This window comes from Schistocerca cancellata, chromosome 1 (genome assembly GCF_023864275.1).
Source record: "Schistocerca cancellata isolate TAMUIC-IGC-003103 chromosome 1, iqSchCanc2.1, whole genome shotgun sequence".
In the NCBI taxonomy this organism is placed as follows: domain Eukaryota; kingdom Metazoa; phylum Arthropoda; class Insecta; order Orthoptera; family Acrididae; genus Schistocerca; species Schistocerca cancellata.
The window spans coordinates 761,286,671-761,300,044 of NC_064626.1; the positions used below are offsets into that span (position 1 = coordinate 761,286,671).

General features: G+C 39.9%; 1 protein-coding gene across 1 annotated transcript in view; it reads left to right on the forward strand.

Moving 5' to 3' along the window:
• The window catches only part of LOC126186493 (uncharacterized), a 77,621-nt gene extending 64,458 nt beyond the window's left edge, over positions 1–13,163 (forward strand). The window contains exon 7 of the mRNA XM_049928213.1: positions 12,951–13,163. Coding sequence (XP_049784170.1) covers positions 12,951–13,017 — 67 coding nt within the window. The 3' untranslated portion in view covers positions 13,018–13,163. The remainder of the gene's footprint in view (positions 1–12,950) is intronic.
• The last annotated feature ends 211 nt before the right edge of the window (positions 13,164–13,374 follow it).

The window sequence follows — 13,374 nt, forward strand, 5'->3', positions numbered from 1 at the left end:
GGAATGTAGGATATATTGCAGGGAGAGTACACACATTTCAGAAAAGCTGGTTTTGGTGGGAAGGATCGAGATGACACAGGCCATGAAGCAGTCATTGAAATGAAATGAAGAACATTGTGTTGGGCAGCAGGCTCAGCAACAGGGTGGTCCAGCTGTTTCTTGGCCACAGTTCGTTGGTGGCTATTCATGCTGAAAGACAGCTTGTTGATTGTCATGGCAATGTAGAATAGACCTAGATGCAAGGTCTGTCCTGTACACCCTACCACCACTGTGCGCCACTGTGGGGTTTGATTAGTGACAGGAGCTTTTAGGACAAGTCCGGTGACCAGTGTACTGGTGGAGGCTGGTGTCCCTCCACTGCAGATCAGACGTGCACAACTGCTCACCAGTTACGCAGCACACATTCGTAGTTCCCCTGAGCATCCGATTTACCGTCTCCTTTTCCCGCCCGAGGCCGTCCATCTCCTGCATCGGCGGCCCAGATTGGGGCCGTTCACATATGCCTCCATGGTGTACGCCTCAGCCGCAGCTTCGTCTGAGCCTTTTGTGTGGCCCTAAGGACTCTAACCCCGCCACTCTCCGCTGTCACTTCTTCTCGATTCTTGACGTGTTCCGGGGCTCTGCAGTGGTTTACACCGACGGCTCAGTGGTTGATGGTCACGCAGGCTTCGCGTATGTTCGTGGAGGACATGTTGAGCAGCACTCCTTGCCAGTTGGCAGCAGTGGTTTCACTGCCGAGCTGGCGGCCATATCTTGTGCTCTTGAGCACATCCCCTCATCCCTGGCGAGTCATTTCTCCTGTGTACTGTCTCACTTAGCAGCCTACAGGAGACTATGAATGTGTGGAAGTCTTCCATGCAGGCCTCTTGCAGGGAATCAGTTGTCCTCTGCCAGCTCCACATTGGCCATACGTGGCTAACGCATGGTTACCTACTCCATCGCGAGGACCCACCTCAGTGTCGCTGTGGCTCTCAAATGCCAGCTTTCCACCTCGTGCTGGACTGCCCACTTTTAACCGCTCTGCGGCAGACTTTTAACTTTCCCAGCACCCTGACTTCGGTGTTCAGCGACAATGCCTCCACCACAGCTTTAATTTTACATTTTATCTGTGAGAGTGGGTTTTATACTTCTATGTAGGTTTTAGGGCATATCCTTTGTACCTTGTTTTCTTGTCCTCTTTTTTTCCTTTTAGTATTTGTTGCCTTCCCTTCATTCTTGTGGCTTTTCCTTTCTTTTCGTTTTGTGTTATATGTTTTGTCCATTCTTTTCTCACCCTTGTGGCATTGTTTTATTAGGAACAAGGGACTGATGACCTGATAGTTTGGTCCCTTTTCTCTCTTCAAACCAACCAACCAACCAACCAACCAACCGGCTGCACCTAGCTGCCCTAGCCTCTCTCCTGCTCGTCCCTGTATGGTCGCATAAGCAGCAGTTTGCCATCTCCCACCCCTACCCTGCTATTCTTCCCCCTCCATGCCCCAGCCTTCTCCTTAACCCCCCCCCCCCCCCCCCCACCACCACCACCACCACCAACCAGTTGTTTCTCCCATTATGTGCTGCTACTCGCAGTCTAGCCTTAGCAGCCAGAGACTGTTGTGTGTGTGTGTGTGTGTGTGTGTGTGTGTGTGTGTGTGTGTGTGTATGTTATGACAGTCTTTTTGTTGTGCCTATCTGCAACTCAGCATCTCCGCTATGTGGTGGGTAGCAGCTATCCTTTTCATAATACTGTTAAAGTGAAGATATTAATTTTATATGATAAATTGAACTGTTTAAACATATTTAAATTTTGCAGTTAATTGTTTAACATTGCTCCTCCAAAACTACTCATTCTCTATACTTGCACTGTACATTACATGCAGTTTCAGAGAAAAGTATTGACCTTATGCTGTGGGCAAGGTTCACTCGTAGTGCCAGAAGGGATAACGTCACATCAGAGCATGCACACTTGGAAATACTGCTGTCTCTCTTCTCTGAGTTGAGCATAGTGCAGCTGACCATCGCGTCAGCATTCAACACTGGTTTCTGATCACTGTGGAGAGAGAGCTGCAAACCATACTGTCCATTTTATTTGCATATTTTTGAAGAGAAATGGTGTAATTTTAGTGTGATTTCCAATTTGCATTCAAAGAGGAATGACATAATTTTAATGTGATATTTACAGTGTGCTCTAGCACATGAGCACATGATAGCCAGCTACCTTAATGTAGCCCAGAAAGAAATGAAGGATTCAGCCATAAAAATTTTTAACCACCTACTTGGCAGCTTTATGCACGCACACACGGGATGCACTCAATGGAAAATTCAGAATGTAATAATAATAATAATAATAATAATAATAATAATAATATGAAAAGAATAGCTAGCTACTCAACATATAGAGGAGGTAGTACATGGCAGACAGGAACAATAAAAAAAGACTTCTAGATATTTTCAGCTATTTGACTAAATCCTTCATCAGACATAGGCAGAATAACTCGCATACATTCATACAAGCATAATTGACAAACACATAAACACTGTTGCCATCGGGTGCCATGGCCCAACTGCGGCTGCGTGAGCAGCAATTTTTTTTTTTTTTTTTTTGGGTGTGCAGCAGGGGTATTCACTTTCTTTGGCAATAAATTTTGTTTCTGTAACCTCCATGGTCTCAACCTTTGCCAGTTCCTATCCTCAAGCTGCGCATCACTTTTCTTGCTTCCACTCTAGTCCTGCGAACACCTTATATCCCAACAGTGCACCTGCATCGTCATAGTCCTTTCTCCTTCTCTAATTCTCTCCCCTCCCCTTTGCTCTCCCCCCCTACACAGACTCCCAATGCTGCACCTAGCTTTCCACTGTTCCCACTATGTCCCTGCATGCTCCCACAGACATTACAAGCATCTTCCCCCATCTCTACCTGCTATCCGTTTCCCTGTCTACCCCTGCTATAGAGAGTGAGAGGGAGACAGAGAGAGATATTTAGTATATTATTTGCAGACTCCTTGAAGACACTTTTGCTGCCAACATAGCCTGACTTAATAAGAGTTGAGCTGTGGAGTTAACATCACACATAACAAAATTTAGCACAGCAAAGACAACACAATATGGTGACGATATCAGTTTATGCTACATTGTACATTGGGATAAGGTTGGTAATGACCTGAAAAAAGTGAATATTGGTCACTTCAAATTCATACACCAAGTGACTTATATCAGTTCTGTTATTCCCATCACATGTCATGACAAATATCTCTTGGAGTGTGCAATTAGTGAAGTATAAAACACAGTACGTAAAAAAGAATTGCTTAAGACAGTTGTGTAAATAATCAACATTTTGCCCATTTGTTATTGGGAAAGTGTACTGAAATTGGGAAGACAGACTTATTCCACATTACAGTGAGAGATATAATTATAATCCATCCAACATACAAATAACTAACAAAACCTTTATTTGGGATTAAAAAGACTGAGACTTCTGTAGGGGTCAAAGCTTCAGAAGATTTTCAGTGCCACAGTGTCTGCCACTGTGATGAATTTTGTGAATGGTTTCATGGTACCTCCAGTTGCTAATGTCTTTATTTCATGTATGATTGTACAGTTGCAGCTTTAGCCCATTTTTTAGTATCAAAAACAAAAGCATTATATGTTGGATATATTAGTGACACTTCTAATTTTGACATAGGAACAAGTCCTATATCTAGATATACCAAGTGCATTACTGTTTCATTGGAGTACTGGATTGATTTTTTGTATATAATATCTTTGTAACAGCTATTCAAAAATGACATGCTACCACGATAAGAGAACAAATAATTAGCATTTATTTCAAAGAAATTACCACAGTCATATTTACACCAATGATGAATGATAATTAAACATAATTGAGAAAAAAGGCATATGTAGGTTAATTACCAAATTTCTGTAAAATAATTAGAATCTTCCTAGTGTTAAGTACGTTAAAACATGGACCTTATATATCTTAAAGCTCAGCAACAACTGCTCAAAAGTAATGTGCTCCTAAAATAGTGAGAAACCTCTCCCAACATATTCCATGAGCATTACATGCAGTCACATGAGCAAGGACATACTACTAAAGAATCATCCATAAAGGAAGATATTATATTTACAGATAAGACTTGTTCCTACATCAAAATCACAAGTGTCACTAATGTATCCAGTGTTAATGCTTCCATTTTAGATACCTGAAAATGGCCTAAGGCTGATATTGCACAATAATATGTGAAATAAAGAGAATGGCAATTGATGGCATCATGAAATCAATCACATAATTTCAAAAGATTGTTGAAAGACAGTGTTGGGAGCCAAAAGAGGGAGTTACAGAGCTGTGTATGTTACAGGAGGTGAAAGAGGTGTATAAGGATGTAAGTCAGCAAGAAAGGCTTTCCTGAAGGGCTTGGATGGGTGTGATATATTCTGTGTTGGGTAGAAATACTTCCAGATAGGAATACGACAAAAGTAACTGGCAGCTTTCTCATGTGATACTGTGAATGTTGCTCCAGTTGTTAAAGGACAAGTTTTACTTTATGAAGTGTTTCACCCCAATATCATAGAGGAAGGTATCTCAATATTTATACCTTCTCAATATACTATCCTCAATCTACTAAAAGCACACACAAAATCTTTTCTCAAACAGCTCCGACCTCTCTCCATTTGTGACTTGAATGTTTCCACCCAGCCTCCCACTGACAACCTTCCAGGATTTTCTCGTCTGAAACCAGACTTCATCTTCCTGTTATGGTACTGCGAACGGCTGAAAGCAAGGGGAAACTACAGCCGTAATTTTTCCTGAGCGCATGCAGCTTTACTGTATGATTAAATGATGATGGTGTCCTCTTGGGTAAAATATTCCGGAGGTAAAATAGTCCTCCATTCGGATCTCCGGCCGGGGACTACTCAAGAGGACGTCATTATCAGGAGAAAGAAAACTGGTGTTCTACGGATCGGAGCATGGAATGTCAGATCCCTTAATTGAGCAGGTAGGTAAAAAAATTTAAAAAGGGAAATGGATAGGTTAAAGTTAGATATAGTGGGAATTAGTGAAGTTCGGTGGCGGGAGGAACAAGACTCTGCTCAGGTGTCTACAGGGTTATACACAAAATCAAATAGGAGTAATGCAGGAGTAGGTTTAATAATCAATAGGAATGCAGGTAAGCTACTACAATCAGCATAGTGAATGAATTATTGTGGCCAAGATAGATACGAAGCCCATACCTACTACAGTAGTACAAGTTTATATGCCAACTAGCTCCGCAGATGATGAAGAAATTGAAGAAATGTATGATGAAATAAAAGAAATTATTCAGGTAGTGAAGGGAGATGAAAATTTAATAGTCATGGGTGACTGGAATTCGACAGTAAGAAAAGGAAGAGAAGGAAACGTAGTAGGTGAATATGGAATGGGGCTAAGAAATAAAAGAGGAAGCCGCCTGGTAGAATTTTGCACAGAGCATAACTTGATCATAGCTAACACTTGGTTCAAGAATCATGAAAGAAGGTTGTATACATGGAAGAACCCTGTAGATACTAGAAGGTTTTAGATAGATTATATAATGGTAAGACAGAGATTTAGGAACCAGGTTTTAAATTGTAAGACATTTCCAGGGGCAGATGTGGACTCTGACCACAATCTATTGGTTATGAACTGTAGATTAAAACTGAAGAAACTGCAAAAAGGTGGGAATTTAAGGAGATGGGACCTGGATAAACTGACTAAACCAGAGGTTGTACAGAGTTTCAGGGAGAGCGTAAGGGAACAATTGACAGGAATGGGGGAAAGAAATACAGTAGAAGAAGAATGGGTAGCTTTGAGAAATGAAATAGTGAAGGCAGCAGAGGATCAAGTAGGTAAAAAGACGAGGGCTAGTAGAAATCCTTGGGTAACAGAGGAAATATTGAATTTAATTGATGAAAGGAGAAAATATAAAACTGCAGTAAATGAAACAGGTGAAAAGGAATACAAATGTCTCAAAAATGAGATCGACAGGAAGTGCAAAATGGCTAAGCAGGGGATGGCTAGAGGACAACTGTAAGGCTGTAGAGGCTTGTCTCACTAGGGGTAAGATAGATCCTGCCTACAGGAAAATTAAAGAGACCTTTGGAGAAAAGAGAACCACTTGTATGAATATCAAGAGCTCAGATTGAAACCCAGTTCTAAGCAAAGAAGGGAAAGCAGAAAGGTGTAAGGAGTATATAGAGGGTCTATACAGGGGCGATGTTCTTGAGGACAATATTATGGAAATGGGAGAGGATGTAGATAAAGATGAAATGGGAGATACGATACTGCGTGAAGAGTTTGACAGAGCATTGAAAGACCTAAGTTGAAATAAGGCCCCTGGAGTAGACAACATTCCATTAGAGCTACTGACAGCCTTGGGAGAGCCAGTCCTGACAAAACTCGACCATCTGTTGAGCGAGATGTATGAGACGGGCGAAATTCCCTCAGACTTCAATAAGAATACGATAATTCCAATCCCAAAGAAAGCAGGTTTGACATGTGTGAAAATTACCGAACTATCAGTTTAATAAGTCAGCTGCAAAATACTAACGCGAATTCTTTACAGACGAATGGAAAAACTAGTAGAAGCTGACCTCGGGGAAGATAAGTTTGGATTCCGTAGAAGTGTTGGAACACGTGAGGCAATACTGGCCCTACGACACATCTCAGAAGAAAGATTAAGGAAAGGCAAACCTAGTTTCTAGCATTTGTAGACTTAGAGAAAGCTTTTGATAATGTTGACTGGAATACTCTCTTTCAAATTCTGAAGATGGCAGTGGCAAAATACTGGGAGCGAAAGGCTATTTACAATTTGTACAGTAAGCAGATGGCAGTTTTAAGAGTCGAGGGACATGAAAGGGAAGCAGTGGTTGGGAAGGGAGTGGGACGGGTTGTAGCCTCTCCCCTATGCTATTCAATCAGTATATTAAGCAAGCAGTAAAGGAATCAAAAGAAAAGTTCGGAGTAGGTATTAAAATCCATGGAGAAGAAATAAAAACTTTGAGGTTCGCCGATGACATTGTAATTCTATCAGAGACAGCAAAGGACTTCGAAGAGCAGTTGAACGGAATGGACAGTGTCTTGAAAGGAGGATATAAGATGAACATCAACAAAAGCAAAACGAGGATAATGGAATGTAGTCGAATTAAGTCGGGTGATGTTGAGGGAATTAGATTAGGAAATGAGACACTTAAAGTAGTAAAGGAGTTTTGCTATTTGGGGAGCAAAATAACTGATGATGGTCGAAGTAGAGAGGATATAAACTGTAGACTGGCAATGGCAAGGAAAGCGTTTCTGAAGAAGAGAAATTTGTTAACATCGAGTATAGATTTAAGTGTCAGGAAGTCGTTTCTGCAAATATTTGTATGGAGTGTAGCCATGCATGGAAGTGAAACATGGACGATAAATAGTCTGGACAGGAAGAGAATAGAAGCTTTCGAAATGTGGTGCTACAGAAGAATGCTGAAGATTAGATGGGTAGATCACATAACTAATGAGGAGGTATTGAATAGAATTGGAAAGAAGAGAAATTTGTGGCACGACTTGACTAGAAGAAGGGATCGGTTGGTAGGACATGTTCTGAGGCATCAAGGGATCACGAATTTAGTACTCGAGGGCAGCGTGGAGGGTAAAAATCATAGAGGGAGACCAAGAGATGAATACACTAAGCAGGTTCAGAAGAATGTAGGCTGCAGTAGGTACTGGGAGATGAAGAAGCTTGCACAGGATAGAGTAGCATGGAGAGCTGCATCAAACCAGTCTCAGGACTGAAGACCACAACTACTACATTTTACTTAAATTATCAATTCATCAGTCATAAACTCTCCCATTTAGTACTAAGATTTCTGTAGGAGAGAATTGTGTTGCTTTCTTTTCTTCTTGTTTTTAGTCCTATTATATACAAGGCATGAATTACACTAATTAACAAATTTAAACTTTTTTCCGCATCTGGTTTGTAAATGGATGGATTTACCTAATTTTGGGGTGCTGAGTACACTGGTAAAATCAGTTTTTCTCTGTGATGTCGCATTTCCTAGATACACAGCAGAATAAAAAAATGGTAATATCGAAAATTGATACAAGTAAGTCAAACAAAAATACACATTCAGAATGTTTGAAATAAATACTGTTTTGTATGTATATATGGACATGATGCCAATAAAAAGTCCAAATTAGTTCAGAAGATATTTTCACCTTTAATCGTCTTTGGTTTTTGAAAAATGTGGTGACGGAGCTGTTCTTTTGTTTGCCATTTCATCACTCTCCCTAACAAGATCCCAGCAGTAGTCACCCATCATCAAAGGATTCCAATGGCCTTGGTAATGGTGTTACATGGTAAAAATGTCTTGGTGAAAGCGTTCACCATGCTCATTGCTTACAGCTCCCAAATTTTCCGGTAAGAAATCAAGGTGAAAATGTAAAAAGTGAATTTTAAGCTACCTTCTACACCCCATGTTCTTACAGTTGTCACCAGTTCATTCACAATGGTAACATAGTTTTTGTCTTTTCTGTTACCCAAAAAGCCTGGCACAATTGCTTTAAAAGAAGACCAATTAGCTGATTCGATATCTGTGAGTTTGGTATCAAAGGTTGGATCTTTCAGAAATTTTCTTATCTGTGGTCCAACAAATATACCTCTTTAGTTTTGTCTCATTTACTTTGGGAAACTTTTCTTTTAAGTGATTGATGGCCTCACCTTCTCTATCCAGAGCTTTTACGGAGTTCTTGATAAGGACCATTTTGATATGAAGGGGAGGCAAAATGATTTTATCGGGCTCAACCAAGGGGGTATTGTTCACATTTACATTACCAGGAACATATGACTTCCTTATAGGCCATTCCTTGACTGTATAGTGGTTCTTGGTGTCACGGCTGTCCCAAAGACAAAAAAAGCAGCAGTATTTCATGAATCCAGCCTGTAAACCTGTAAGGAGTGCAACAACTTTTAAATCACAGCAAAGCTGCCATTCATGATCCTTATATTTGATTGCCTCTAGCAGGAAAGCCATGGTTTCATAAATTTCTTTCATTTCTACTGTGTAAGCCAAAGGTACCAATGGAAATGCATTGCCATTATGCAGTAGTACTGCTTTCAAGTTGGTTTTACTGGAGTCAATAAATAGTCACCACTCCTGTGGATTATGTTGTACACCAAGCTGCATCATCAGACTCTACTTACACACATTGAATTCTGCATATCGAAATACTGAGCGAAGGAAGCACCTCTTGATCTGAAACAGGCAATTTTTGTCGCTGGAGCTAGAAGGTTCCGTTGTTGCAGTCTCGACCCCAAGAGTTCAGCTTGCTGTTTCGAAAGTTATAGATCATGAACCAAATTGTTCAATTCCTTTTGATTAAAGAGCTGAGGCGAAGTGTCAGGATATTGAGGACAGTACTCTTCTATATGTTCAACACTTTCTGATTCACTTAACATCGTGTCTGGTTCCGTGGATTTCAAGTTACAGACAGGAACAGGCAGTCCCTCATAATAGGGCACAGCCAAATGCACTGAAGATACATTTGGATACTTTATTTTATGTCTAATTTTGCTCGAATGTCCCAAAATATTTGTAAGACAGAAGTAACAGTCATTAGGTTCACACCACACTATCAGAATAGCGAATGGCATGACTTGGTGTTTTCCTTTCATTGACTCGGTTAAGGTTGTAGTACAGGTTATGCAGGCAATATGCCTTCTCACTCAAATCAGTGATTGTTTTTATTTGGGCTTTTGGAGTGAATTTCGCATACACATGACAAACATTGTTGGGGTGGTTTAGACAGCAATGAGATTTACTAGTTGCCATTTTTCTTAGTGTAAGTTTTAAACACAAAAAGTTTGCACTATGTTTCACAGGAAACACTCACTGAGGATCTCTTTCACACCACTGGATTACCACACCAACCATTTACTGACGATTTGTAGATCTTATAGCTCTCCTCTGCAAATGAAAACGAACAGTTAAACATCAAAACAGAAGAACAGCAAAAAGCAAAATACTGAATATGAAAAATAAAAAAAAACCTTTAAAAACTCAAAAATGGTACATGTTAGAACATTTTGAAAGATATATTCGGATTCTACACACCAAAATACATACTAGTTGATGTATCACATCCCAGATGCAAAATGGCTGTTGAGTAGTGTTATTAAGTAGAAATGCTTTATAAGGCCACATAAGATTCTGGTATGTTTGTTATTGTTTTAGCATTTACAGTGTTTTTTCAGCAATGGATACCAAACTCAGTGCTTACAGTGATCTCTTATTTTACAATAAAGTTTTGTACCTGGTAAGTTTCTCAATTTTTTTACATGACTGGTGGAAGGGAGGGGGGGGAGAAGGTATAGGTTGAGGTTGAGACTGAGGCAAGGATAGGGAGAGAAGTTTGGAGGGAGAGGGAGAGGGAGTGGAATAAAAGAATTTCAATTCTTCAGACATGCATTTCTCTGCAGTGCTCCCTCATCTCTTCTGAAAGAGGTTTAGATAAGCGTTGCATGACCTAAACAGTTTATACTGATGTAAAAACGTGCTGGCAAATGTTAAAACAACTTACGGGGATGCAGCTGGGTGATATCTTAGACAATTGCCAATATTTCGATGGGTGATCACTTGGTCTTTCACAATGCACAAATGCAATGAGAGAGTGCTGTGCAAAGACGTTTAAATCCTGGACAGGGCTTCACTGACCAAGAAAAATATAATGGCATCTACAGAAAGCCCACACACACATCATAAACAACTAGTGCCACTTCACGATGAAATGTGGCAATGTCAGTAGTTGTTTATAGTGAATATTAGTTACCAAAAGGTGAACAATGATAAACTCTATTCCTCTATTGTTTGACCAAGGAGAGAGCAGGATTCCAAACAGAATTTAAGCAAACACCCCAGTCTCAACTGCCTGCTTGATAGTTGGAAATGCACACCAGAATCGCTGTCGCATTCCAAAGAATGATTGCTACCCATTCAGTGTTCTTTAGCAGCAGAATTGTTAGGCTGTTGTAAGTGTGTGTGATGCTCATGCTCTATACATGATGATCTGATGAACGTATTATGTACCACAACTACATGAAATAAGGTAGACACCCACCTTTACAGACTCTAAAAGGGCCGTAAGCTAAGATGGTGTTCAAAAAATGCTTTTCACAGGGAGTTTCCACAAAATATGACCAATCCTGTTGAACATGCTACATGCATAAGCCAAAGAGACCATAGACTTAAGTGCCACCTTGTGATTCACGCAACATGCGTCTTTCACTGTTTTCATTCTGGAGAAAAGTGATGGCAAGATGGACTGACTCATCTGACAAACTTCCAGGTCCTGAGATGAGATGAAACGAGGTATGAAGTCCCTGTCATGCCGAGCCAGATGGTGACAACTGTCACCTTAAAGATACAAATAAGATTTGGCTTTCTATAAACAGCATGTCGAAATGTACCATCAACCTTTCTCCCGATAATGCACCATGGAATGGAAATCAGCTGCCCTTTTTCACCTCCATAGTGAAACAAACATTTGGCTGGATTGAATTCAAGTGTTCTAAAAAACTGTTCTCAATATCACTGCCATGAGGCAAACTACAAAAGTTTCATCTACGTAGTTACACAAGCATGCATGTTTCATGGCAATGATTCCAGGGCATGTTCCTCAAAGTCTTCCATAACAATGTTAGTTGATAGCAGGTGACAATGTGCTCCCCACTGAAACTCCATCTTTCAGCTCATAAAACTGGTCATTGATTAAAAGTAAGTGGTAGGCAATTCATGTTGAAATAGGTTACTTTTAGTGAGTGAAGAGAGAGACCGCATCAGAACAAACTAAAATATCGGACTCATGGCCACCTTCCTTTCCTTGACATGTTGATCAGAAGGAAATTTGATGGTATATTAAGGTATGCCATTTCTAGGAAGCTAACTCGTACTACTTTGTGTCTTCAGGCTGATAGTTGTCACCATCTGACTCAGCATGAAGGGGTATACTGTACCTTGTTTCACAAGACCTAAATAATCTCACACATTGAAAGTCTGCATTCTGCAAAAATGTTTATAGTGTAAGACATATCACACACACACACACACACACAGTGCTCTATTGACCAACCACATATTGGGTGACTGATGAAAATAATGAGATGTTATGTAAGTCTGCTACCGTTTTGTCCTACTTCAATAGAATTTCCATCAAGGGCAGTTGTATTCTGCAGAAAAATGATGTAAAGTGCATTTTTAACTATCTAAAATTAGGGTCATTTCAGGGTCTGTAAAGGATGACCTTGGTTTGCCATATCCCAAGCAGTTGCGGCATGTCATACTTTGGCCAAACCCATCAGGACTGGAGAAGACCTGGGTACAGAGTGCAAGAGTTACACACACTTAAAATGTCTGAGCAAATTTGTTATTGCAGAATGTTGCCTTGGTCAGGGTCATCCTTAACTTCCGATATGGGCAATTTTTGGGTGTGTGGTGGCACTTTGTTTATGGCATGCTTGTTGTCTTTCGGCATATGCTATATTATGATTTCTGGCCAGCTAGCCTCGTACCGAGGGTTTTAAATATCCTTGCACAGCACTCTCTTGTTGGATTTGGGCCTTGCAAATGATGACGTGTTCATCTTTGAAAATATTGGCAGTTGACAAAGACATTAACTGGCTGCATTGTTATGAGTTGTTTAAAATATTTTACATGCCAAGAGAAACTAAAGTCTCCCACTATGCTAAAATATTACCATGATATTAAAGATTTTTCCCCCTTTAAAAATATTATAATCACTTGTTGCCACATTTGTTGGACAGGTATCGTAATGAGAACAGTTCTGTGCATAGAGTATCTCTTGCCTTCATGTTGTGTGTGTTTACAAAAAACTGTTTTGTGGGAATATTCATTCTTAGCTTCACTGTGTGACTTAATGGTTTGTTGTACTGAGAAAACATTTTTAACACACGTTCTGTTTACAGGAGCACCTTAATGGAGGCTGTTGAAGCTGCTACAAAACGTGCCGCAGAGCTTGGAAAAAACAAGTGAGGGGAAAGCTACATACAGATGCATTTACAAATTTGTTAAAATGATGAAATGTCATTTTAAATGATGTACATAATATTGTTGATCATGTCATAATCTCATGTATGTAATATCTTACTGTGAAATAAAAGTTTTAAGAATGGTTTGTACGTTCTCCCTACATAATTTTCTATGTGATACAAGGATGACTTACCTGTCATCACTCAATATTGAGTATTTACTATTAACTGGACTCAGTATTGAGTCCAGTTATATGTTGTACAGAAGACTGATAGATTCATGAGTTATAGGTCTTCACAGAAATTAAATATGAATTTACATTAAGTGAAAATGCACAAAATGCTTTTTAATTTGATTTTA